The following is a 27185-nucleotide window of genomic DNA, read 5'->3' as shown; positions in this document are numbered from 1 at the left end:
CAGCTGCAGCTCCTGGAAGCCCAGGTTTCAGTGCTGGAGTGGTGGCTGGGGACACTGTGGAGCATCTGCGAGGCGGAGAGTATAGTGGATAGCACGTATGGAGAAGTGATCACATCGCAGGCTAAGAGTCCACAGGCAGGAAGGGAATGGGTGACCACCAGGCAAAGCAAGAGGACTAGGCAGGCAGCACAGGAATCTCCTGTGGCTATTCCTCTGCAAAACAGATAAACCGCTTTGGATACTGTTGAGGGGAATGGCCTCTCAGGGGGAAGCAGCAACAGCCAAATTTGTTGCACCACGGTTGGCTCTGCTGCACAGGGGAGGAATGTAACAGTTATAGGGGATTCAGTTGTAAGGGAAATAGATAGGCGTTTCTGTGGCCGCAAGCGAGACTCCAGGATGGTATGTTGCCTCCCTGGTGCTAGGGTCAAGGATGTCTTAGAGCGGCTACAGGACATTCTGAAGGGGGAGGGTGAACAGTGGTACAAATGGCATAGGGGAAAAAAAGGGATGAGGTCTTAAAAGCAGAATATGGGGAGTTAGGAAGTAAGTTGAAAAGTAGGACCTCAAAGGTAGTGATCTCAGGATTACTACCAATGCCATGTGCTAGTCAGACTAGAAATAGCAGGATACATCGGATGAATACGTGGCTGAAGAGATGGTGTGAGGGAGAGGGTTTCAGATTCCTGGGACATTGGGACCGGTTTTGGGGGAGATGGGACCAGTACAAACTGGACAGGTTGCACCTGGGCAGGACCGGGACTGATGTCCTAGGGAGAACATTTGCTAGAGTGGTTGGAGAGGGTTTAAACTAAAATGGCAGGGGGATGGGAACCTATGCAAGGAGTCAGAGGAGGGGGAATCGAGGACAAGAAAAGACAGAAAGTGGAATAAGAAAAGTGATAGGCAGAGAAATCAAGGGCCAGAATCAAACGGGGCCTCAGTAAAAAAATAATGGGAACGGGACAAGTAATGTTAAAAAGACAAGCCCTTAAGGCTTTGTGCCTTAACGTGGGAAGCATTCGCAATAAAGTTGGTTGAATTAACTGTCCAAATAGATGTAAACAGGCTATGATACGATCAGGATTACAGAGACATGGCTGCAGAGTGACCAGGGATGGGAACTGAACATCCAGGGGTATTCAGTATTTAGGAAGGACCGACAAAAAGGAAAAGGCGGTGGAATTGCATTGCTGGTTAAAGAGGAAATTAACGCAATAGTGAGGAAAGATATCAGCTCCGACGATGTGGAACCTGTATGGGTAGAGCTGAGAAACACTAAGGGGCAGAAAATGTTAGTGGGGGTTGTATATAGACCCCCAAATTGTAGTCGTGATGTTGGGAATGGCATTAAACGGGAAATTAGAGATGCATGCAATAAAGGAACATCTGTAATTATGGGTGACTAATCTGCATATAGATTGGGCAAATCAAATTAGTAACAATACCATAGAGGAGGAATTTCTGGATTGTATACGGGATGGTTTTCTGGACTAATACGTTGAGGAACCAACTAGAGAACAGGCCATCCTAGACTGGGTGTTGTGTAATGAGAAAGGAATAATTGACAATTTAGTTGTGCGAGACCCCTTGAGGATGAACGACCATAATATAATAGAAATCTTCATCAAGATGGCGAAAGATGTAGTTCATTCTGAGACTAGGGTCCTGAATATTAATAAAGGAAATATGATGGTATGAGGCGCGAGTTGGCTATGATGGATTGGGAAACGTTACTTAAAGGGATAACGGTGGATAGGCAATGGTAAACGTTCAAAGAGCGCATGGATGAGCTGCAACAATTGTTTATTCCTGTCTGGTGCAAAAGTAAAATAGGAAAGGTGGCCAAACCATGTCTTACAAGGGAAATTAGAGATAGTATTAGATCCAAGGAAGAGGCATACAAATTGACCAGGAGAAACAACAGACCTGAAGATTGGGAGCACTTTATAATTCAGCAAAGGAGGACCAAGGGATTTATTAAGAAGGGGAAAATAGAGTACGAGAGCAAGCTTGCGAGGAACATAAAAACTGACTGTAAAAGTTTCTATAGGTTGGTGAAGACAAATGTAGGTCCCTTACAGTCAGAAACAAGGGCATTTGTAATGGGGAACAAAAATGGCTGACCAACTAAATACATACTTTGGTTCTGTCTTCACAAAGGAGGACACAAATAACATACCAGAATTGTTGGGGAATACAGGGTTTAGTGAGAGGGAGGAACTGAGAGAAATCAGTATTAGTAGGGAAATGATGGGGAAATTGATGGGATTGAATGCTGATAAATCCCCAGGACCTGATAATCTACATCCCAGAATACTTAAGGAAGTGGCCCTAGAAATAGTGGATGTATTGGTGGTCATCTTCTGATATTCTATAGACTCTGGAACAGTTCCTACAGATTGGAGAGTGGCTAATGTAACCCTACTATTTAAAAAGGGAGGTAGAGAGAAAACAGGGAATTATAGAACAGTCAGCCTGACGTCGGTAGTGGGGAAAATTCTAGAGTCCATTATAAAAGATTTAATAGCTGAGCACGTGGAAAACAGTGACAGAATCGGACAGAGTCAGCATGGATTTATGAAAGGGAAATCATGCTTGACATACGTACTGGAATTTTTTGAGGATGTAACTAGCAGAGTTGATGAGAGGGAGCCAGTGGATGTGGTTTATTTGGACTGCAGAAGGCTTTTGACAAAGTCCCACAGAAGAGATTGGCGTGTAAAATTAAAGCACATGGGATTGGGGGTAGTGTATTGAGATGGGTAGAAAACTGGTTGGCAGACAGGAAACAAAGAGTAGGAATAAACGAGTAGTGCAGGGATCGGTGCTGGGACCCCAGCTATTCACAATATATTAATGATTCAGATGAGGGAACTAAATGTAATATCTCCAAATTTGCAGATGACACAAAGCTGGGTGGGAGGGTGAGCTGTGAGGAGGATGCAGAGATGCTTCAGTGTGATTTGGACAAGCTGAGTGAGTGGGCAAATGCATGGCAGATGCAGTATAATGTGGATAAATGTGAGGTTATCCACTTTGGTAGCAAAAACAGGAAGTCAGATTATTATCTGAATGGCTATAAATTGAGAGAGGGGAATGCAACGAGACCTGGGTGTCCTTGTACACCAGTCACTGAAGGTAAGCATGCAGGTGCAGCAGGCGGTAAAGAAGACAAATGGTATGTTGGCCTTCAAAGCGAGAGGATTAGAGTCCAGGAGCAGGGATGTCTTGCTGCAATTAAACAGGGCCTTGGTTAGACCACACCTGGAATATTGTGTGCAGTTTTGGTCTCCTTATCTGAGGAAGGATGTTCTTGCTATAGAGGGAGTGCAGTGAAGATTTACCCGACTGATTCCTGGGATGGCGGGACTGACATATGAGGAGAGATTGAGTCGATTAGGATTATATTCGCTGGAATTCAGAATAATGAGGGGGGATCTCATAGAAACCTATAAAATTCTAACAGGACTAGATAGAGTGGATGTCGGAAGGATGTTCCCGATGGTGGGGGATTCCAGAACCAGGGGTCACAGTCTGAGGATACTGGGTAGACCATTTAGGACTGAGATGAGGAGAAATTTCTTCACCCAGAGAGTGGTGAGCCTGTGAAATTCGCTACCACAGAAAGTAGTTGAGGCCAAAACATTGTATGTTTTCAAGAAGGAGTTAGATATAGCTCTTGGGGTGGAAATCTCTTGGGGCAAAAGGGATCAAAGGATATGGGGAGATAGTGGGAGCAGGCTATTGAGTTGGATGATCAGCCATGATCATAATAACTGGCGGAGCAGGCTTGAAGGGCTGAATGTCCTTCTCCTATTTTCTGTGTTTCTATGAACCTATTTTTATCAGGCATAAAGTTACTGCTTACTATTTTGAATGTGTGCTTTTGCCTCGCTTCTGCCGAGTAGCTTATAGTAAGCAATATTCTGGATTGATCTTCTCCATACCATTTACCATTTTTTTATACCTCTGTGCAAGATCAACTGCACCGCAACTGCCTATTTTTTAGGCTGAAAAGCCCATTTTTTTTTTAATAACTGAAACTTAGGGATACTCTCTTCCCAATACTGCCCAAAGTACTTAAATATCTCCCTTGGCCATCAGAACTGGTAGCATTATTCGAGGTGCTTTCTTAGCAGAATGCTGAGCAGTTTGATCACATTCGAACTTATCTTATGATTTGATAATGTAGTTCAACATTGAATGATACCGCATTAGATCATCAATCATTCACTTGGCTTTGTTGAATGCTATTTTGCATTGACTAGAACATGTTGATGAGTTTTCTAGCATTCCTAGCTCTCTCTTAACTTTTATTAGTAACTACTTGAATATTCATTTAAGTTGCCCATTTTTCCTTCACTTTCGTGCAGTACTTTACAAATATCTGTATTAAATTTCGTCTTCCATTTTTTCAGTTCACCCACATTTTGTTTAACTAATTCTGTGATAAGAAATGGGTGAAGACACCGGCTACAGCAAAGGCAATGAGGGCCTGAAAACATCCCGGCAATAGCACTGAAGACTTGTGCTCCGGATCTAGCCGCGCCACTAGCCAAGTTGTTCAAGTACATCTAAAAAAAACTGGCATCCACCCGACAATGTGGATAATTGCCCAGGAATGTCCTGTCCACAAAAATCAGGACAAATCCCATTTGGCCAATTACCACCCCTTTGGTCAACTCTCGACCATCAGCAAAGTGATGGAAGATGTCAGCACCAGTGCTATCAAGTAGCACTTGCACAGCAGTAATCTGTTCATTGATGCTGCCAGGGCTGCTCGGCTGAAAGGGAATCAGGGAAAAACTGGTTGGAGTCCTACCTAGCACAAAGGAGGATGGCTGTGGTACTGGAGGCCAAGCATCTCATCTGCAGGAACGCCCTCTATCATAAGGTCAGAAATGGAGATGTTTGTTTCTGACAATGCCCAGTACCATTCATGACTCCTTGGATACCAAAGTAGTTCATTTTCATAAGTAGCAAGACCTGGATAATATTCAAGCTTGTGCTGATAAATGGCAAGAAGCAAGTGCCGGGCAATGGCCATCTCCAAATAGAGAATCTAACTATCTTCCCTCAACATTCAATGGCATTACTATCGCTGAATTCCCCGCCATCAATATCCTGAGCGTTAGCATTGACCAGAAACTGAACTGGACCAGGTTATATAAACACTGCGGCCAAAAGAACAGGTCAGAGGCTGGGAATTCTGTGGCAAGTATCTTGCTGCTTGACTCCCCAAAGCCTGTCCATAGTCTACAATGCACAAGTCAGGAGTGTGATGGAATACTCTCCACTTGCCTGGATGATTGCAGTTCCAACTTCACTGAAGAAGCTCGACACCATCCAGAACAAAGCAGCCCACTTGATCGGCACCCCATACACCACCTCACGCACTTACTCCCTCCACTGTTGCCACTGTATGGCAGCAGTGTGTACCATCTACAAGATGCACTGCAACAACTCACCAAGGCTCCTTGGACAGCACTTTCTTAACCTGTCACCTCTGCTATCTTGAAGGGCAAGGGCAGCAAATGTATGGGAACACCACCACCTGCAAATTCCCCTCCAAGCCACGCACCATCCTGACTTGGAACTGCATCACTGTCCCTTCACTGTTGCTAGGTCAAAACCCCGGAACTCCCTAACAGGACTGTGGGTGTACCTACACCGCATGGACTGCAGCAATTCAAGACCAATTAAGAGTGGACAACATCTGCTGACCTTGCCAGCGATGCTCACATCCCATGAGTTTAAAAAAAAAAGTTCTGACCTGCCTTTTTGGATTCTACTTGCCCTAAAACATTTTTTGTAAGCACCTGTACCTGTTTCTTAAGATCATAATACTTCAACGTTTCTGGTCAAAATACGGTTATCACGTCATTCTTTTAATGTACCCTGCTTTCTCATTTGTGGACATTGCATGACAAGGACACTTCATAACCTCCACTTCAATTTTACTGATTTCAGATGCTGCCCTTTTCTTTCATGTTTTACTTCATCCCTGATGTTCCTTTTTTGATTTTTATTGCATAGTATTCCCTTTTGATTCCTGCTGCCTTAGATACCCTTTTTAATTTTGCTTCAGTGGAATCCTTTATTAGCTGTTACATATGGCTGGCCTCTTGATGATTAGCCTATTAACATTGAGTTATTTTCCATTGCTTTTCCAAGAATTAGTACTGGCTGTGCTACCTTTTTTAAAAAAAATTGACTTTCTTTGTTTAGCTGAGTCCTGTATCCATGCCCATCTCTGAAGCTTTATGGAATGAAGTGCAGTTTGAGGTAATCCTGCTTAAATTTCTTGCTGATGTCTATGATTTCCAGTGCTGGCTATCAAATACTGCTGAATATAGCGCTATTCCGTTCCTGCGTATTGATACCATTTGATTAAATTCGAAGACATGGGAGCCTTCTAGAATATCGGCTGCCCTGGCCAGCTCCCTTACCAGTGCTTAGCGACTTTTCTATAACTATAGTGATGATCCACAAATCATTTCCTTGTCATCTTCAGCATCCTGGAATTTATACCATATGACTCAGTGATTTATTATTCAATATTCCTCCAACCTATCAAGAACCTTTGACATGATGACTTTAAACACCTCTAAGATAATGGGTGGTTTACAGAAATTGGATAGCAAACTAGATTTATCCTTGTGAATACACCTGAAAATAGTTCTGCCATTACACAAGTTGAAGTGTGGGGAAATCCCCCCAACACACTTTACCAGGCATTGGACACATAAAATAATGAGTTAGTTTGAAGATTTAAAAGGCTAGTTGTTTGGTAGCCCCCAACTTGAGTATTGCTGAAAAAAAAGAGGCATGCTGTTGAAGCTTTTCGTCTTGCACTCATCAGGACAGGTTCACAAGAATACAATTGTAAAGGGAACAACAATTTATACTGCATGAGAAGAGAATACTGCTTGGTTGGCAAGTGGACTCTGGTAGAGGTGTTTCCAAGAGGAATGCACCATGGAACAGTTAACTGCCAAGCTTTTGTTTAAATTCAAACTAGGCAGGTCAACTCTGGTCAAGGCATTGTCACGGGGAATGGCTGTCCCCCAAACTTCTGTTAGCTGAAAAAGACACAACATGTAAACATGCTTCTTCTTTCTACAAAGGACAGGGCTCTGTGTGTGAATATACGTATCATCTAACATGAATAAGTGGGCCAGACTGCAAGCCCAACTGATCAATTGTGTCAATGTAATTCTTAGCACAGTCAGGATTGTTTACCAAGTGCTGTCCAAAACTTGCCCAGAACTGATTGTAGCAACTCGCCCAATCATTTGGCCAATTTATTTTGTGCAGAACAAGTCCTAGGTAAGATGGGGCATAAAGGGACATCACTTTGGTGTGTCTTGGGTCTCCATGGCCACCCTTCCTTGGGTGAGGAGACCAAAACTGCACACACTACTCTACTCTAGGTGTAGTCTCACCAAGGCACTATACAGCTGCGGCAAGACTTCTTCACTCCTGTGTAGTGTACAGGAATCCCCTTGCAATAAAGGCTACTAACATACCATTTGCTTTCCTAATTGCATGTAACACCTGCATGTTAGCTTTCAGTAACTTATGAGCAGGAACACCCAAACCCTTGGGACATCAACACTTCTTAATTTCTCCCCATTTAAGAAATACTCAGCATGTCTGTTTTTCCTACCAAAGTGGATAACTTCACATTTTTCCACACTATATTTCATCTGCCATATTCTTGCTCACACTCTTAACCTGCCTAAATCCCCTTGAAGTCTCTTTGCATTCTCCTCACAACTCATGTTCCCACCACGTTTTATCACCAGAAAATTTGGAAATATTACAATTGGTCCCCACATCCAAACCATTGATATAGATTGTGAATAGCTGGGGCCCAAGCACTGATCCTTGCGGTACCCCACTAGTCACAGCCTGTCAACCTGAGAATTATTCATTTATCCCTACCTCTCTGTTTTCTGTCCATTAACCAATCCTCAATCCATGCCATTATATTACCACCAATCCCGTGTGCTGTAATTTTGCTTACTAACCTCTTGTGTGGGACATTATCGAAAGCCTCCTGAAGATCCAAATACACTACATCCTTTGGTTCTCCCTTATCTATCATGCCAGTAATATCCTCAGAAAAACCCCAACAGATTTGTCACACATGATTTCCCTTTCCCTTTCATAAATCCATGTTGACTCTGCCCAATCCTACCATTATTTTCTAAGTGCCCAATTATCACTTCCTTTATAATAGATTCTAGCAATTTCCCTACTTCTGATGCCAGGCTAACAGGTCTGTTGTTCCCTGTTTTCGCTCTCCCTAAAATTTGCTACCTTGTAATCTGCAGGCACTTTTCCAGAATCTGTGGAATTTTGAAAGATGATCACCGGTGCACCCATTATCTCTACAGGCACCTATTTCAACACTCTGGGATGTAGATTATCAGGTCCAGGGATTTATATACTTTCAGCCCCATGAATTTCCTTCAGGTCCTCAATCTCATTAGTCCCTTGTCTTTGCAGTATTGTGGGGAGTTAGTTTGTATCTTCCTCCGGGAAGGCAGACACAAAGTATTTGTTTAGTTTCTCTGCCATTTCCTTATTAACCATTATAAATTCTCCATTCTCTGCCTGTAATGGGCCCAAGTTTGTCTTAACTAACCTTTTTCTTTTTTACATACCTATAGAAGCTTTTACAGTCCATTTTCTGTTCCTCGCTAGTTTACTTTCATATTCTATTTTCTCTTTCTTTCTTCATCAATTTCTTGGTTCTCCTTTGCTGAATTTTAAAATGCTCCCAATTCTCAGGCTTACTACTGTTTTTGACAACTTTACATGCTTCTCCCTTTGATCTAATAGAATCTTTAACTTTTCTTGCTAGACGCACCAACATCAGTGTCCTCTTACAAGAAGGCATCATAAGCATCAAGGCTATGATCGATCATCTGCCATCAGCTTTATTGGGTTGGTCATATAGTTCGGATGTCAGATACTAGGCTTCCAAAGTAGGTTGTCATCACCCAGCTCAGTCAGGACAGATGCACCAGAGGAGGGCAGAAGAAGCACTTCAAGAATGTGCTGAAATCCAACATGAAGAAATGCAACATTGGCATCAACTCGTGGGGCATCGTCGCCTTGGAGCGAACCAGATGGCAGCAGAGCCTGTAGACAGGATTGCAGCATTTTGAGACTCAACAACAACAAAATGAAGAAGAAAAGCGAGAGTGGCGAAAAGAACACATCATGACTTGAACTGAAATTACACCACCACATGTCCCACATGACAACAAATGCCCTGTGTTCCATAGTCTGCAGATCCTGAATCGGCCTCTTCAGTCATCTTTGGATTCATGGAAGTCAATCATGCTCGCTGGCGAGGGATAGCCAATAATAATAAATAAAGCTCCCTTTTAATTTGAGTGGTTCAATTTGAAAATAACCCAGTAGTTGACCTTTATTCTTAAACAGGATAAAGGTTAGTTTATTATAAAACTACTGCTGAAAGTTACTTAAGTAAAAGTGATAAAGTTATTGTAAAATATAGATACGAAGATTAAAAGCAGATAAAGATAATAGAATGCTTCTCAGGATGAAACTCAGTCCAGTCCTTTGGTTGCAGGCCCATAGCTTGCAGTTGAATTGCTGGTTGTTGGAGTGAAGGGTTGTGATCAGCCTGGATTCCTTTTTCAGCAGAACAATGATGGACAACTTCCTCTGTGACTTCCAGTGACAGAGAGAAACCCAGTTCCCACATGCTTTCCACAGTTAGTTCAGCTGAGAGCAATGGGCTGGAGCGGACTTCCTGAGGTGGTATTGGTTTTCTGCACAAATTGGCTGTTTCCAACCAGATTTCATACAGTTCAAAACTCAAAATGGCCTCTGTCCACATTAGGTATGGATTAGCCCAGGTCTAGGGGTGTAGCCCACTGTCTTTTAGCTGGGGTAATTAGCCTTTTAAATGACTCCCATTCTAGCAAGTTTGGTGAAATAGGAAAGAGCTAGTCACATCTCCCGGAAAACCATTGTCAATGAGTTTCTGTTTACCCTTTTGTAAATTCGCATTGAATTTAATATATCTTCACATGTCTGGATATGCCTACTCGCAATCCACTTGGAGCCTTCTAGGAGCTTGACAGCATTGCAGGTGTAAAAGGTCAGGTGACTTTTGGTACTCATCTTTAAGACTCCTTGTGTCTATTTAAAAGAGTTTTTTTTAACAGTAACTATGATATCACAGCTATGTGTTCGTGAAATTGCAGGTTGCTATTCCAAATTGCAGAGACAATGCTTGTAATTTGTGAACCTTTGAAACCATGGACGCCTTTTTGTTTTAACTTGTTTGGTGAATAAATGTGCCATGTGGTATAGTACTGAGTCCTTCAGGATGAAGAAGCTCGTTTTGAAAAGAAATCTAACGGTTTTCTTTTTGAACAAGTTATTTCATGTAGTGTAACAACTTTTTTTTCTAAGTGGCCTATTGCTGCAATAGCTATCAACTTCGGATAAGGTGAAGTTGTGCTGTTCACTTTGTAACCATCAATTTTTGTGCCCTCTTCATTGTAATTTTTTAACTGAACATACTAATTGAATTTTGGGTTTTAACCAGTGGTTCTGTTTCTCTTCCTTTCCAAATGTATCTGCATGTTTACCATATTCTGTCAATAAATAGGGTTGTAGCCTTAATCGCTGGAATGGTAATGGTTTTGCTTAGAATAGGCATTTGTGGAGTTGAATAGACGTGCAGGTGGTGATACTGTTCATATAAGGAAGCCTTGCTAGCTGTTCACCTGGAGCTTGCTACTCTAATCCTATTTCTTTACACTTTGCCCTTATTATTTTAATTTTTTTCAAAGGTTACTTGATCGGTTCCCTTTTTAAAATTATATTCTAGTCCTTGCCTTGTTAACTTGTGGAAAGCTTTCCATTTTCGATTAACCATTTGAACGATTTTAATCTGTTCGTCATGTAACCTTTATTGAGCTTGTGCCCACCTGTTAGATGTGCTACTATTGCAATCACTGGAAGCAAGAGAGAAAGACAAAATGCATTTCCTTCATAGTAATAGCCTATTTGGTTATGTACAAAAATTGAGTGTGAGAATTAATTGCACCTGATAATTGTTTAAAATCGTTATCTGGTAGTGGTCTGTTTGGATAAGAAAGCTCTAAATGAATATTGCTCCAGGGAACTATATAGTATCAGTGTTATTTAATTTGGGAGAAATTTCAAATGCGAGGAGTGATTGAGAATTGGCCTGTTTTTGTGAATAGTTGGTAACTTTTGTTATTTCATGGAATGTGGATGTCGCTGGCTAGGCCATCATTTTTATTGCCCATCCCTAATTGCCCTTGAGAAGCTGGTGGTGAGCTGCCTTCTTGAACCACTGTAGTCCATGTGGCGTGGGTACACCCATTGTGCTGTTAGGGAGGGAGTTCCAGGATTTTGACCCCGCAACAGAGAAGGAATGGTGATTTATAGTTCCTAGTCAGGATAGTATGTAGCTTGGAGGGGAAGTTCCCATGTATCTGCTGCCCTTGTCCTTCTAGGTGGAAGAGGTCATTGGTTTGGAAGGTGCTGTTGAGGGAGCCTTGTTGACTTGCATTCATGCATCTTGTAGATAGTACACACTGCTGCCACTGCATCACTGGTGGAGGAAGTGAATATTGAAGGCTGTGGACAGGGTGCCTATCAAGCGGGCTCCTTTTATCCTGGATGGTATTGAGCATCTTGTGTTGTTGGAGCTGCACCCTTCCAGGCAAGTAGAGAGCATTCCATAGGCTTTGGGAGTCAGGAGGTTAGTTGCTCACCTCAGAATTCCCAGCCTTTGACCGGCTCTTGCAGCCACAGTATTTATATGGCTCGTCCAGTTTAGTTTCTGGTCAATGGTAACCCCCAGGATGTTGATAGTGGGGGATTCAGCGATGGTAATGCCATTGATTGTCAAGGGGAGATGGCTGGATTCTCTCTTGTTGGAGATGGTCATTGCCTGGCACTTGTGTGGCGCAAGTGTTATTTGCCACTTATCAGCCCAAGCCTGGATATCGTCCTGGATATTGTCTTGTTGCATTTGGACATGGAATGCTTCAGTATCTGAGGAGTCATGAGTGATGCTGAACATTGTGCAATCATCAGCGAACATCCCCACTTCTGACTTTATGATGGAGGGAAGGTCACTGATGAAACAGCTGAAGATGATTGGGCGTAGGACACTTGCTTGAGGAACTCCTGCAGTGATGTCCTGGGACTGAGATGATTGACCTCCAACAACCACAAACACTTCCTTTGTGCTAGGTATGACTCCAACCAGTGGAGAGTTTTCCTGATTCTCACTGACTTCAGTTTTGCTAGGGCTCCTTGATGTCACACTTGCTCAAGTGTGGCCTGGCTGTCTAGAGCAGTCACCTTCACCTCACCTCTCTAGTTTCGGCTCTTTTGTCCATGTTTGGACCAAGGCTGTACTGAGGTCAGGAGCTGAGTGGTCCTGGCTGGACCCAAACTGGGCATCTGTGAGCAGGTTATTGTCAAGTAAGTGCCGCTTGATAGCACTGTTGACCACCCCTTCTGTCACTTTGCTGATGATTGAGAGTAGACTGTTCACCTGGCCAGATTTCATTGAGAATCCTTTCTCTACCATACTTCTATTTAAACTAAAAATACTTATCTCTGGAGTGTTTATATACTCAAAATTTTATGTAGTAATGCAAATAATATTGCAATGCTTTTTGAAATTTTCAGTATGTTCCAACATTTGAATTTAATACTTGCAAATCAGATGGTATTTAAAACATTTTTTTGGAGTTGTTCAGGTGAATAGTTCAAAGGTGCTTGGGAAAAGTGATCAAGTAAACTGGCAGTACTAAAAATCTACTGTAGCATTGCTTATGGTTGGTGTCAAGTGTGGAGGATTGTAATGATTTGCTGCTCTCAATAGGCAAATCCCAACTCATGATCTCACCAGTTTAAAAGTAGTTACAATCAAAGCATTTTTAAATTGCTCCCCCTATCGATTGAACGCTCGTGGCAAATCTATTTGTACCTATTGTGAATCATAGAGCATGAAAATTGAGACAAGACCATCTATCTAATGGGTCTCCCATGGCATTGCTCCTGAGTTTTAGGATATGTTTTGTGCTAAGTTACATGTATTAACAGGATTGCTGATTTTTAGTGAATATCCAATTGAATTTTTATTGGTATTCATATTTCTTTGTGCTTGAATTCTATATACATGTTTGTATGGAAATTAAATCAGAAGACTTTATTACGAGTAACATTTGCTTATTCATATAGTTCATTTTCTTTTTAAGATGTAGAATAGCGAGGTAGATGTGAACAGAATGTTCCAGGTTACAGAGAGGGATTCCATTATAGGAACTACATGGAGCTCTAGAGAGCAGTTTGGTGTATGTGGGTTGGTAGGTTTAGGAAACGTTAGGGATTTGTAAATGCTGGTGGATGTAGGAATCTGGAAGAGAGATTGTGGGATATGGAATCAGTGGGAGGGACAGACATGACTTTGAGACATGACTTTGGGAGCACTGGGAAGGGGCTAGCAGGAACTGAGAGAGTGTTGTTGGGGTAAAATAGCACTGCTGGAGGTCCTGTATTTGAGAGGGTGCAACTTCATATGTGATGGCATTTTGGGTGGCAGTGGAAGGTTCTGGAAACATTGGGAAGGTGACTGTCTGTGTGTGACAGTACTTGGAGACAATACTGCTGTGACTTCTTTTGTGACAAGCCAATAGTGGGTGAGGAAAGTACAAGTCCTCAATGTAAAGTGATTAGTAATGATGGGTGGCAGAGGGAGCTTAGGGAAGGTGCAATGATGTGGAAAAAGTTTCATTTAAATCATAACTGAGTAATAATAAACAGTTTTGTTCTGTCTGGAGTGTTTTGATTGGTCAGTTTAAGGGGTGCTTCTGGTTTATTTAGTTGACAGTGCCTGGCACAAGGAGTGCTGAATAGCTGCACATCTTTTTTGTCTTTCGGGAGAGTCATCAACAAACTACAGAGGATTAGTAACCTTTTCTTATTCCATGTTCTTTCAAGGAGCTAAGAATCTGATAAAGAAGGCACTGACTTACTCAGATTAATGAGTTAAACTGATGGTGAAAAATATTGTTTCAGTGAAGTGGTTGCTAACTACAATCTGAAACCTATCAATTTTTTAAGAACCCAGTTCTGTTTATTGCATTCCACTAAACTTGAGAGTATGGGGCGAGTTTACTTTTTAGCCCCGTTTTGACACTGCATGTGTAAAAACATTGGGTTTATGCAGTTTTTATTTTCCAGTCACAAGTTTTTATTTTATAAAGTCTTTGAAAGAACTACAAGCCCTGTATTTAAAGAAATACTATTTCAATACAGATGCTGCTTTGGTTGTAAATGTTTTGTGCTGTGCAGAATACTGGAGCACGTTTTTAAACCCAATTCTGTTTACTGCATCCTTTTAAACTTTTGAGAAATATGAGTGTTTCAAGGAGGTGGTTGCTGACTGCAATTTATGTTAGACCTAATGTTTAAATGCATGCATAACTTGTGACATTTTCTAGAATCAGACGAGCCCATCATATGTAAACCTGCCTTTTCAACTCAGGAGAAAACAGTTCTCAGTTAGACTTTAATATTCAAGGATTATAAACAAGTCAGTTTTGACAATTTATGTTTATATTCCTGGGCCTGTTTTTAACATGGACAGCTTAATGTAGCTTTTTCCCAAGTGATAAATTTTGATTCTCCTTGAAGTCTGTGATGAAAGACAAACTCAGAAGCCTGTATTCAAAAGAAGTACTGTTGCAGTAAAGATACTAATTTGCAAATATTTTGCTGGTCTCTGCTGGTTTTAAATAATACAATTTTCCCCACTATTGCCAAGATTTGAACTAAGTCCCCTTCTTTTATTGCTGCCAAACTGCCCACTGTGACTGGACCTGAGCCAACTTCAAAGAAGTACTAAATTGGCTTCTGAACTTTTACTGTGTCAGGGCTTGAAGACTTTATTTATAATTTGGCCTGCTTGCAAATAATTTATTTACACACTGAAATTGCCACAAGGTACATGAATTTGGCCTATCCTGGGTTTTTTCCCACTCATTTCCTGCTAAGGCTTTCTTGGTTTCTCTTGCTTTTAGGTGAACCCTTGCTCCTTGTGCCTCTCTATTCCTTTGTCTAGATGTCGAGGTGAATTTGTAGCATTTCCAGGAAATAAGCAGACACCCCTCTTCAGATTCTTGCTGGAGCTGGTTTTATTGTATGCTTCTGTGTGGTTCTCCTTGTCACCAGAAGGTGGTGGAATGAGCCCGGACTTGAACTGACAGAAATATGGCCCCGGTTAAGCAATGTCTCAATTTTAAAATTCTCATGCTTGTTTTCAAATGCTTTCATGGCCTTGCCCTCCCCTAACTCTGTGATCTCCAAAAGCAAATGACATGTTGACCTTTATTGCAAGGGGATTGGAGTACAAGAATACGGAAGACTTGCTGCAATTATTTGGGGTTTTGGTGATACCATACCTGTAATATTTTGCACAATTTTGGTTTCCATATTTACTTGCATTGGAGGCAGTACAGTGAAGGCTCACTAGATTGATCCCTGGGATGATCGGGTTGTCCTATGATGCGAGGCTGAGTAAATTGGGTCTATATTCTATGGAATTTAGATGAATGAAAGGTGACCTCATTGAAACATTCAATGTTTATGAAGGGGCTTGACAGGGTAGATACTGAGAAGTTGTTTCCCCTGGCTGGAGAATCTAGAACAAGAGGACAGAGTCTCAGTATAAAGGAATGATCATTTGGGACTGGCATGAAGAGAAATTTCTGCACTTCGTGAAACATTGGAATTCTCTACTCGAAGGTTGTGGATGTGTCTTCGTTGAATATGCTGAAGGCTGAGATAGACATTGTTTGGTTTCTTGGGGAATCAAAGGATATGGGGAGTGGGCAGAAACATGGAGTTGAAGCTCAAGGTCATCCATAATCGCATTGAATGGCAGAGTAGGCTCGGCAGGCTGTATGGTGGTCTGTTCCTATTTCTTACATATAGTAACTCCACAACCACTAGATATCTGTGCTCCTGCTCCAATTTTCATCTAATTCTGGTCTTTTGAAGATCTCTAATTTTAATTGCTCCACTCCTGGTGGCCACACCTTCAGCTGCCCTGACCCTATGCTCTCTACCTCTTTTCTCCTTTAAGACATGCCTTAAAATGTACCTCTGACCAAGCTTTTGGCCATCTGTCCTAATATTCTCTTGCGTGGCTTGGTGTCAAATTTTGCTTAAAAATGCTGCTGTGAAGTGCCTTAGGATGTTTTATTGTGTTAAAGATACTATATAAATATAAGTTGTAGTAAAAAATAAAGAACTTGCAATCTCTGTGCTAAACTGTATACATTGTCTAATGGCTCTCTTCCTCTTTCCGTTTATGGATAATATTTTGGGGTCGCTAATTGTTTTTTGAAGGTTATAGACTGACGGGACAATGATAAATATCATCACAATAAAAAGGTGAGTTTGGCCAAATGAATTTAAATAACTAACTTCAATTCAAAAAGGGAACAACCAGTCAAGCACATTTTTGAACCAATTCCAAAATATGTTTGTACTTGAATTAAATGGCCTGACACCTTCCTCAATCACCTAGCTTTGACTGACCAAACTAAGATGGGATATGATTTTAGTGACAGGAGATCACTTGTAACTGCATATGTATCAAATGCAGAACTGAATCAAGAAACTGTTAGCATGTTAGAAACAAACATTTGTATTTATTCTTTACCACAAACTCTACGTATTACACAGATTTTTTTATTTCCCTTTGCGCTTCTGGTGGACAGCTTGGAACTGTAATTAATAGGACCAAGCTAATGGTCTGTCACATTCGAAGAAGCAGTCCACTAGAGATAAGTTTAAGTAGATTGAAACTGCATAAGAGCAATTTTTAATGTGACGAAAATAGAAGTGGCAGTAAGTGTGACATTTACGGGAATTGAAATATATCCCAAACTTTTTATTTTTATAGATATATATAATATATATATATATTCCAGTCAACCAGTTAGGCTAAACCTGGTGGTGCTTATTCAGTCACAATATTTAGTGTAACTCTGAGCAGTCCTTCTAACCTCCCATCTAGGTAGCATCTGGTAGCACTTTTTCACCTCCAGAATTTTCCTTGTATGAGTTACACATTTCCTGTGTTATGTTTGCCTTTGGTACCACAGTATCAATTTCTCTAACTTTTGACACCAGCACCTTTCACAAACTCATTCAGAGAGTACTACAACCCCTTACACCATGCCAAACTGTATTGACTCTCCATCTCCCATCATTGTGAAATCAGCTATTTCACGGTGGCCTTCCTCATTTTCACCCATCCACTCAGTCTAGGTCCACTATATTTAAGTTATCTTTAGCTTTATGTCTCATTGCACATCCACTGCTGTATTACTGCCCCCTGGCAAGAGCTTCCCTTTCTTTAGTAACTATTCCCTGGTCTCTCAAACCACTTGTCCTTGCCACTTAACCTTATCATCTCTTTATCCATGTGTTTGTTTCCTTCCTCTTTTTTGCACTAAGCATATAATATGACATGCATTTTATAGCTTCCTTCATGTAGAATGTCTCTGAGCATTTTAAAAGGGAAGGAATGAAAGACACTTGGGAGGGATGGGTTAAATTAAAAAAAGATTACTTCCATTTTAGGATAACCTTTGTTCTTCAAAAGGAGCATACTTTACCCATGGTTCCATTCTTGGATGGTTGGCAGGTGGGTTGGGGCAGTGAAGGTATATAATGCAGAGTTTAATTCTGTTTCACTGTAGTGTTGATGAAAATGAAATGACATTTCATGCACCCATGCCTTGTATACTGCTGCATGCATTTGTTCAGTATAAAGAACTGCATGAAGTGGTTTTCCAGAAAGTGCTCTGGTACCAGCTAATTTGCAGTGAGGTATGGCAGATGTATTTGAAAGTTGAGGGAGACATTGCAAAGGTTTTGGCATGACAGCGGATTGTCCTGTCATCTCTGGGATTTTAGTTTAAATCAACCCTTGAATGAAACTAAATGGACAATTTCAGAAAATGAACAGTGTAGTAGTGAATAATTTTTTGAACTTGTTTGAAATGCATTGCTGGGAAGTTAAAGGAAACTTCCCTCTGCTTGTAGCTGTATCTGATGTAAGAACGATTAATACTTATACTGGACTCTTGAAATGAAATGGGTTCTACTTCTCTTGCACTTAACATCCCTCACACTTCTGTTCATTATTTTGAAAGCGATGTAAATTTATGTTTTATTAATATTGTAGGTATCGTTGAAGACTACATTTGTGGTGTGATTGCAACATAATGGCCACTGTCACGTCCCATAACCTGTTAACCTATGTTGAAGAAGAGAATATCACTGCTTTTAAGGCATTGCTGGAGAAATACAAGGATGTGGATGAAAGGAATGAGGTAGGAAGTTATTATACGCTAAAATTTCCTACATTTTTTATTTAATGGCACTGAATTATACTGGAGATATTTAAAAATGCAGGTTCCTGTTAACTTAAATAGTTGCATGTGCCTTTATTTATTAATTAAAAATGGAAAGTAATGGATAGTGGATTCAAAATGTAACTGCAATTAAAATGACTGAATGCTATTGATGCTATTTTTTTTTAATAGTTTAGAAATGTTTAATTCCCGCAAGTCTGTTCAGCACAATCCAGCCAAGAGATGGGCAAATTGATTGCCTCAAAGATCTCTCCCCTTGCTTCCCTGTAACTGGTTGGTAGAAAATGTGTGAAAGTTGCATGGGACAAGTCTTTCAGTGATTTTTTAAAAAAAACATATTCGCCCTCTCTTTTTGGAACATCAGCATTGCTATATTGGCTCCCTGTGTTCCACTGTAGTAAATATAAACAGACAGCCCAAATACAAAGTTTCAAAACTCTACCATATTCTTTAATGTTGGTTAAGTGCTTAGTATTGTAAACCAGTGTCTTTCTCCAGTTTCCTTAGTGATGTAAAGCTTGCTGTATTTGTTTATCCAGTCATGTGGGTGTGACCACAATTATAGGCTGTTGTCAGACTGGAGCCTGAGGTCTGTTACACCCACATTGTTGACTGACCACTGTTAAGGTAAACAAATGCACAAACTTTTACAATCTTGTCAATTGAGTGGAATTTTGGTATAATGCCCCTCTTTTTCTCCCTCGAAAGTTAGGCTTATGTTAGGAATGCTTCATGTTTTTTTTAAGTGAGGTATTAAATCTTCACACTGTCAAAATACCTTGCGTTTTCAAATACTGCATTAATCATTCTTAATAAAGAACACGTTCAAGCATGCTGAGAAATAAGTTTAAGCGGAGACAGCTAATCCACTTAATATCTGTTGGTGAAGTGTGTTAGTTAATCAGTCTATTTGTTCGCTTTGCTGCATGCTCTAAAAATTGTGTAAAATGGCAGAAGAATATAAGGTGTGTATCTGTGCATTGCAATGAAAAATACTTTAATATCTTCAAATTTCATAGTTGAACATTGGATATTTGTGATACTGATTAAGAATTTTACATTGCAGAGTGGGCAGACTCCATTAATGCTGGCAGCAGAGCAAGGGAATTTGGAGATAGTGCAAGAATTGCTCAAGAGGGGAGCTAACTGCAATCTGGAAGATGCTGTAAGCACTTTTACTGTAATTCCAATAGCCGGGTAACTATAAAACTGTTCATGTTTTGTTTAAATACTGTTAATTGAAATTCTTTCCTTGGCAGGATAACTGGACAGCTCTTATTTCAGCTGCAAAAGAAGGCTACTTAGAAATTGTGAGCGAGCTCATTAACTTCAGTGCCAACTTGGAACACAGAGATATGGTGAGTTTAAAGCATAAATATATTCTTTTGTGAAGAAGAGTAAATGGAATTATCTGTGAGGAGGCTGTTCTGGATTGTTACAAAGAAGAGGATAACTATTTTTGGTTGTTGGGATTAATAAAGACTGAATTTGTAACTATTATTGCTGGAAAAAAAAAGACATGTTGCTGAAACTTCTCATATTGCAATATCAGCACAAATGCCTAATTTCAAACGATTACAATAATTTGTACTAAAGGAGAAAAAGGTGCTGATTGATTAGCGAGTCAACTCTGGCCAAGGCGATGCCATGGAGAAAACAATAAGGAACCATAGATTCCTCAAGCCCCTGAGCAATTCAAAAAAGGCGTAAGGCTTGAACGTGCCCCTTTTGTATGCAAAGGACGGGTCCCTGTGTCTGAATGTATGTCGCTTCTAGCAAGTGTAAGTGACCCACGTTACGAGCTTGACTGATTATCTTAAATTGGCTGTTAGTATAGCTATGAGCGCACTCAGGATTGTTCAGCCAGCGCTGCCCAATTGCGGAATCAGATCTAGCAGATGTTTTGCTTTGGGTTTTGCAAGTGTGGGTTGGTTGAGTATGGTCTGACTCTGCCTATTGTGAACAAACGAAGGAACATGCTGTTTGATTTGATCAGCCAGTTGTTGGCTCACATGGCCTATGTATCTGGCATTGCATTGGCACTGAAATTCACATAAGATGTTGCTCAATTGTGCAGTAGGCAGAATGCCTTTTTGGACTGATGGCAGCATTCTGTTAGTAGAAAATGCCACTCGCATAGTCACTGCATTGTAGCAGCGTGAATTGGCTTGCTTAACCTATTGTTCAAATTTTTGAGATACTTTTGAAGGTAATTTGAGGTAGACCAGGTACTTTTCAGGTCTGAAAGTGGCGGCCCTTGGCCTTTTGCGAGTTTGCGTGATACACAGTGAACAGTGGTCTGATCAGTATAGCTGTTGCCCTGCAGGAAAGCTTTGCATTCTATTTCTGTGTCAAGCTTGCAAGGTGAGCAAATGTTTCTATGCAGTAGAAGGATTCCTTCACCTTTGTGGAGACCACACGTGACCTACATAATGATAGCAATACCTCGTCTGTGTGATCATTTGACATTGTGAGCTTATTTATGAATGTGTTGCTGAAGGAAGCCATCAATATTTGCGCCACATTGCAATATCACGTTAATATAAACACATTGCCGTTTTCTGAATATGCATTGATTGAACGTACAAACTTAGCAACTTGCGTAGTTGAGTTCAGTTTTAATGACAACATATATGTGCAAATAGATGGTTTAGTCATGGGGTTCCTTTCCCAGTCCAACACTCGCTAATATTTTTATTGATTTCCATGAGAAACGCATTTTTGATGGAATGAGCCAATGTATATTTCCGATACATAGTTGATACATTTGCGATCTTTGAATCTGCAGCTGCGTGTAAGGATTTCCCTACACATTTAATACGCTCCATCCCTCACTCAAATTCATTTCTGAGATGGGGCTGTCTAATGTGCTTCCTTTCTCAGTGTGCTAGTTGAGAAATCCACTGATGGGTTCTCCACTACTGTGTACCGCAAGCCTAAACTTCACTGGTTACTATACAAGTTGGGATTTGCATAGCTCCACGCGCTATAAGATTGGCTTTATCAGCAATCTTGTAACTAGGAACCTAACCATTTGCGCATCTTGCAATTTGACGCAGAAATAGCACGCATCAAAGTTAACCTACAGGACAACAGCTATCCTGATCAGATCATTATTCACTGTGTATCGCACAAACTCGCAAAGGGGACAAAGACTGCCATTTTCAGGCCTGAAAAGTGCCTGGTCTACCCCCAATTACCTTGGAAAGGCAAAGTATCTCAAAAATTTGAACAACAGCAAGCCATTTCACTCTGCTGCTATGCAGTGACTACACGAGTGGTATTTTCCACTAACAGGTCCAAAACATCGTTCTGCCTACCGGGTAATTGAGCAACATCGTATATGAATTTCAGTGCCGGTGCGATGCCAGGTTCATAGACCATACGACCTAGCAATTGGCTGATCGTATCAAACAGCATATTCTTTCGTTTGTTCGTAATAGGCAGAGTACAGAGCATACTCAACCAGCCAGTTATTGCAAAACTGAAGATGCACAATTACTGTTGGATGTGATTTGATTCCACAATTGGGCAACACTTGCTGAACAATCCTGAATGCGCTCATAGCTACCAATTGAAGATAATCAGCCGAGCTCATAAAGTGGTTCACTTATGTTTCCTAGACGTGACATCTATTCATACACAGACTTGTTCTCTGCAAACAAAAGGAATATGTTCAATCTTTGTGCTTTTTTTTGAATTACACTGGAGCTTGGCAAGCCTATCGTTCCCTGTTGCTTTCCCCATGGCAACACCTCAGCCAATCAGAGTTGACTTGTCAACCAATTGGCACCCTTTTCCGCTGTAGTGTGAACTTCAGTGATTGTTTGAAATTTGCCATTCTTACATTTGTGCTGATGAGTACAAGACGAAAAGCTTTGGCAACATGTCTCCCTTTTTGATGATATTCAAATTGTTGGCAGGACAAATCCAAGCTGGCCAATTATCAGCCCATCAGTCTACTCTTGATCATCAGCTAAGTGATGGAAGGGGTTGTCGACAGTGCTATCAAGCGGCACTTATTCAGCAATAATCTGCTCAGTGACGCACAGTTTGAGTTCTGACTGGGCTACTCAGCCTCTGACCTTATTACAGCCTTAGTCCAAATGTGGACAAAAGAGCTGAACTCCAGAGGTGAGGTGGGATGAGAGTACTGCCCTTGATCAAGGCAGCATTTGACTGAGTGTAGCTTCAAGGAGCCATAGCAAAACTGGAGTCAATGGGAATCGGGGGAAAGCTCTCCACTGGTTGGAGTAATACCTAGCACAAAGGATGGTGGTTATGGTTGTTGGAGATCAGTCATCCCTGTTCCAGGACACCACTGCAGGAGTTCCTCAAGCTAGTGTCCTCGGCCCAAATATCTTCAGCTGCTTCATCAACTTAAGCAAGGAGTCAGGAGGGTTAAAAGGGGTCATGAAAAGTCACTGGCAACCAGGATTAAGGAAAATCCCAAGACCTTTTATACATATGTAAAAAGCAAGAGGGTAGCCAGGGAAAGGGTAGGCCCACTCAGGGACAGAGGTCGGAATCTGTGTGTGGAGCCAGTAGAAATGGGAGAGATACCAAATGAATACTTCTCATCAGTATTCACCAAAGAGAAGGACTTCAGTCGATTTGTCTAGGGAAGAGTGTGTAGATAGCCTGGATCATGTTGAGATCAAAAAAGAGGTGTTAGGCACCTTGAAGAATATTAAGGTGGATAAGTCCCCAGGGCCAGATGGGATCTACCCCAGAGTACTGAGGGAGGTGAGGGAGGAGATTGCTGGGGCCTTGACAGAAATCTTTGTATCCTCACTGGCTACGGGTGAGGTCCCAGAGGACTGGAGAATGGCCAATGTTGTTCCATTGTTTAAGAAGGGTAGCAGGGATAATCCAGGAAATTACAGGCCAGTGGTAGGGAAATTATTGGAGAAGATTCTTTGTGACAAGATTTACTACCATTTGGAAGCAAATGGGCATATTAGTGAGAGGCAGCATGGTTTTGTGAGGGGAGATTGTGTCTCACTAACTTGATCGAGTTTTTCGAGGAAGTGACAAAGATGATCGATGATGGAAGGGCAGTGGATGTTATATACATGGATTTCAGTAAGGCCTTTGACAAGGTCCCTCATGGCAGACTGGTACAGAAGGTAAAGTTGCACGGGATCAGAGGTGAGCTGGCAAGATGGATACAGAATTGGCTTGGTCATAGAAGACAGAGGGTAGCAGTGGAGGGGTGCTTTTCTGAACGGAGAGCTGTGACTAGTGGAGTTCCGCAGGGAAGAGTGTTGGGACCTTTGCTGTTTGTAGTATACATAAATGATTTGGAGGAAAATGTAACTGGGCTAATTAGTAAGTTTGCAGACGACACTAAGGTTGGAGGAGTTGCAGATAGTGAAGAGGATTGTCAAAGGACACAACGGGAAATAGATCGGTTGGAGACTTGGGCAGAGAAATGGCAGATGGAGTTTAATCCGGACAAATGCGAGGCAATGCATTTTGGAAGGTCTAATACAGGGAGGAGTTATACAGTAAATGGCAGAACCCTCAAGTGCATTGACGGGCAGAGGGATCTGGGTGTACAGGTCCACAGATCACTGAAAGTGGCAACGCAGGTGGATAAGGTAGTCAGGAAGGTATATGGCTTGCTTGCCTTCATTGGCAGGGGTATTGAGTATAAAAGCTGGGAAGTCATGCTGCAGCTGTATAGAACCTTGGTTAGGCGACACTTGGAATATTGCATGCAATTCTGGTTGCCACATTACCTGAAGGATATGGAGGCGTTGGAGAGGGTGCAGAGGAAGTTTACCAGGATGCTGCCTGGTCTGGAGGTTATTAGCTATGAGGAGAGGTTGGAGAAACTCGGATTGTTCTCACTACAGCGACGGAGATTGAGGGGCGACTTGATAGAAGTTTACAAAATTATGAGTGGCATGGACAGAGTAGATAGTCAGAAGCGTTTTCCCAGGGTGGAAGAGTTAATTACTAGGGGACATAGGTTTAAGGTGAGAGGAGAAAACTATAGAGGAGATGTGCGGGGCAAGTTTTTTACGCAGATGGTAGTGTCTGGAATTCGCTGCCAGAGGAGGTGGTGGAAGCAGGTACGATAGTGGTGTTTAAGAGGCAGCTTGACAAATACATGAATAGGATGGGAATAGAGGGATACGGACCCCGGAAATGCAAAATGTTTTAGTTGACGGGCAATATGATCGGCGCAGACTTGGAGGGCCGAAGGGCCTGTTCCTGTGCTGTACTTTTCTTTGTTCTTTGTTCTTTCACCTTCCCTCCATCATAAGGTGAGAAGTGGGGATGTTTGCTGATGATTCACAAATGATGCTGAACATTGTGCAGACCTCATACTAAAGCAGTCCATGCCCATATGCAGCAAAATCTGGACAACATTCAGGCTTGGACTGATAAGTGGCAAGTTACATTTGTGCCACACAAGTGCCAGGCAATGACCATCTCCAACAAGAGAGACAATACAACCATCTTCCCTTGATATTCAATGACATTTCCATTGCTTAATCTCACACTATCAACATCCTGGGGTTACCATTGACCAGAAACTGAACTGGAGCAACCATATAAATATTGCGGCTACAAGAGCAGATCAAAGGCTGGGAATTCTGCAGAGAGTAACTAACCTCCTGACTCCCTGAAGCCTGTCCATCATCTACAAGGCATAAGTCAGGAGTTTGATGGAACACTCTCCACTTGCCTGGATGAATGCAGCTCCAACAACACACAAGCCCGACACCATCCAGGATAAAGCAGCCTGCTTGATTGGCACCCCATCCACCACCTTAAACATTCACTCCCTCCACCATCGGTGGATAGTTGCAAAAGTATACCATCTACAAGATGCACTGTAGCAACTCACCAAGACTCCTTTTATAGCGCCTTCCAAACCCATGAGCTCTACCACCTAGAAGGACAAGGGCAGCAGATGCATGGGAGCACAGTCACCTGCAAGTTTCCCCCCAAGCCACTCACCATCCTGACTTGGAACTATAGTGCCGTTTCTTCATTGTTGTGGGGTCAGAATCCTGGAACTCCCTAACAGTGCTGTGGGTGTACCTACACTACATGTTCTGCAGCGGTTCAAGAAGGCAGTTCACCACCACCTTCTCAAGGGCAATGAAGGATGAGCAATAAAAATGCTGGCCTAACCAGTGGCGCCAGCCAGTCTCGTGAAAGAATAAAAACAGTTCTGTTTTACCAATTGACTTTTTAACTATTAATCAGAGCAAGCAGTATTGTTTTACTAAACCTAATTGGCTGTTAAAATTAACAAAGGGATTTGTGTTGTAAGTGTCTCGGTATGTCAGTAACAAAAAAAGACCCTCACTGTTTGCAAGTGATGCACAATAAAGAAAATAGAGATTGGTGCTTTTGTAGGGATTGATTTTAATATAACTTCATAGTATAAATTTTTGTGAGATCTTTAAACCGTGTTGTGACGTAACATTTTGGTCGGCAAGTAAACTACAGCAAAGTGTATTTGGGATACGAATTCTTCTTGTGGATCCTACGCTTAGAATACCGACCTTAGTCAAGCCAGTGTGAAGTAATAGCATATTGAGGCTAAATTCCTTCTCAGAAGGAGGGCAGCCTGCCTCTGGCTGATGTCCCATTCAAACTTGTGATTATCTGTCTTGATAGGTGCCTCTGAACTAGTCATTTGCTTGTCTGCCTTCTAAGTCAAGAGTAGTGTGAGAGAAAGTAAAGAAGGGAAGAGGTGAAACATGTCATGTTCCAAAAGAGCTTTACTTACTAGGACATTTATAATATAGCCATAAAATGTTTTCTGTTAACTTAAATACAAAGCCTAATCATGTTTTCAGTTTGTACTAACAAGTTGTATTCTGTAAGTATAGGATGTATTGCTAATTAAACTAGCAAAGTGTCTCTAGTTCCTTCTAATAATAAAACAACTTGATGTTAAAAAAAATGTGAGAAGAGTAAAAAAAAACGTGACGAGTAAAACAGAGTTGCTTTTTAGGGAGAATTCTGCAGTCTATTTTTCAGATGAGGTCTAAGATTAAAAGTTGAATTGAGCAAATGCTTTGGATTATTGTCATAGAATTTGGAGTTCATTTATAGGTGAGGTAATAGATGCATGAGAAGTCTGATGTTGAATCCATTCTTTATTGATGAACCATACTATTGGGTGTTTTTCCTAGTTGCAAATGCTGGTTAGAATTATTTGAGACCTGCCTGCAACATAATATAAAAGCAAAAAACTGCGGATGCTGGAAATCCAAAACAAAAATACCTGGAAAAACTCAGCAGGTCTGGCAGCATCTGCGGAGAGGAGCACGCTTAACGTTTCGAGTCCGAATGACCCTTCATTCTGTGGTCATTTTTATATGAGAGGGCTGAGGGAAAGTCATCATAACTTTTTAAAAGCTGCTAACTTCTTTTATTTTGGACATTGCAGGGTGGCTGGACTGCTCTTATGTGGGCAGCATACAAAGGTCATACAGAAATTTCACGATTACTTCTTGAGAAAGGTGCAAACCCAAATATTACTGGACAGGTGAGCAACTTGTTTCTGAATTATGCTGGAGCCAACAATTTATTACATTCAGCGACGAGCTTTTTCTTTTGATGTACATGCTTTTCAGTGGACTTGATTTAGGTCTGCACATGTTATTTGATGCTAAGCATAAATTAAGTATGCATTCTATATGTGAGCTTGAAAAGATC

At 41.3% G+C, this 27185-nt stretch overlaps 1 protein-coding gene across 5 annotated transcripts in view; it reads left to right on the top strand.

Moving 5' to 3' along the window:
* The window catches only part of LOC144680554 (kinase D-interacting substrate of 220 kDa-like), a 184260-nt gene that overhangs the window by 31235 nt on the left and 125840 nt on the right, over positions 1-27185 (top strand). For all 5 annotated transcript variants that reach the window (XM_078541658.1, XM_078541655.1, XM_078541657.1 and 2 more), the window contains 4 exons: positions 18305-18452; positions 19561-19659; positions 19754-19852; positions 26917-27015. In XM_078541658.1, the coding sequence (XP_078397784.1) occupies positions 18345-18452; positions 19561-19659; positions 19754-19852; positions 26917-27015 (405 nt within the window). In that variant the 5' untranslated portion in view covers positions 18305-18344. The remainder of the gene's footprint in view (positions 1-18304; positions 18453-19560; positions 19660-19753; positions 19853-26916; positions 27016-27185) is intronic.

This window comes from Cetorhinus maximus, chromosome 5 (genome assembly GCF_964194155.1).
Source record: "Cetorhinus maximus chromosome 5, sCetMax3.hap1.1, whole genome shotgun sequence".
Taxonomy (NCBI): domain Eukaryota; kingdom Metazoa; phylum Chordata; class Chondrichthyes; order Lamniformes; family Cetorhinidae; genus Cetorhinus; species Cetorhinus maximus.
The sequence above is the reverse complement of the archived record's forward strand: the minus strand, read 5'-3'. Positions and strand labels throughout refer to the sequence as shown.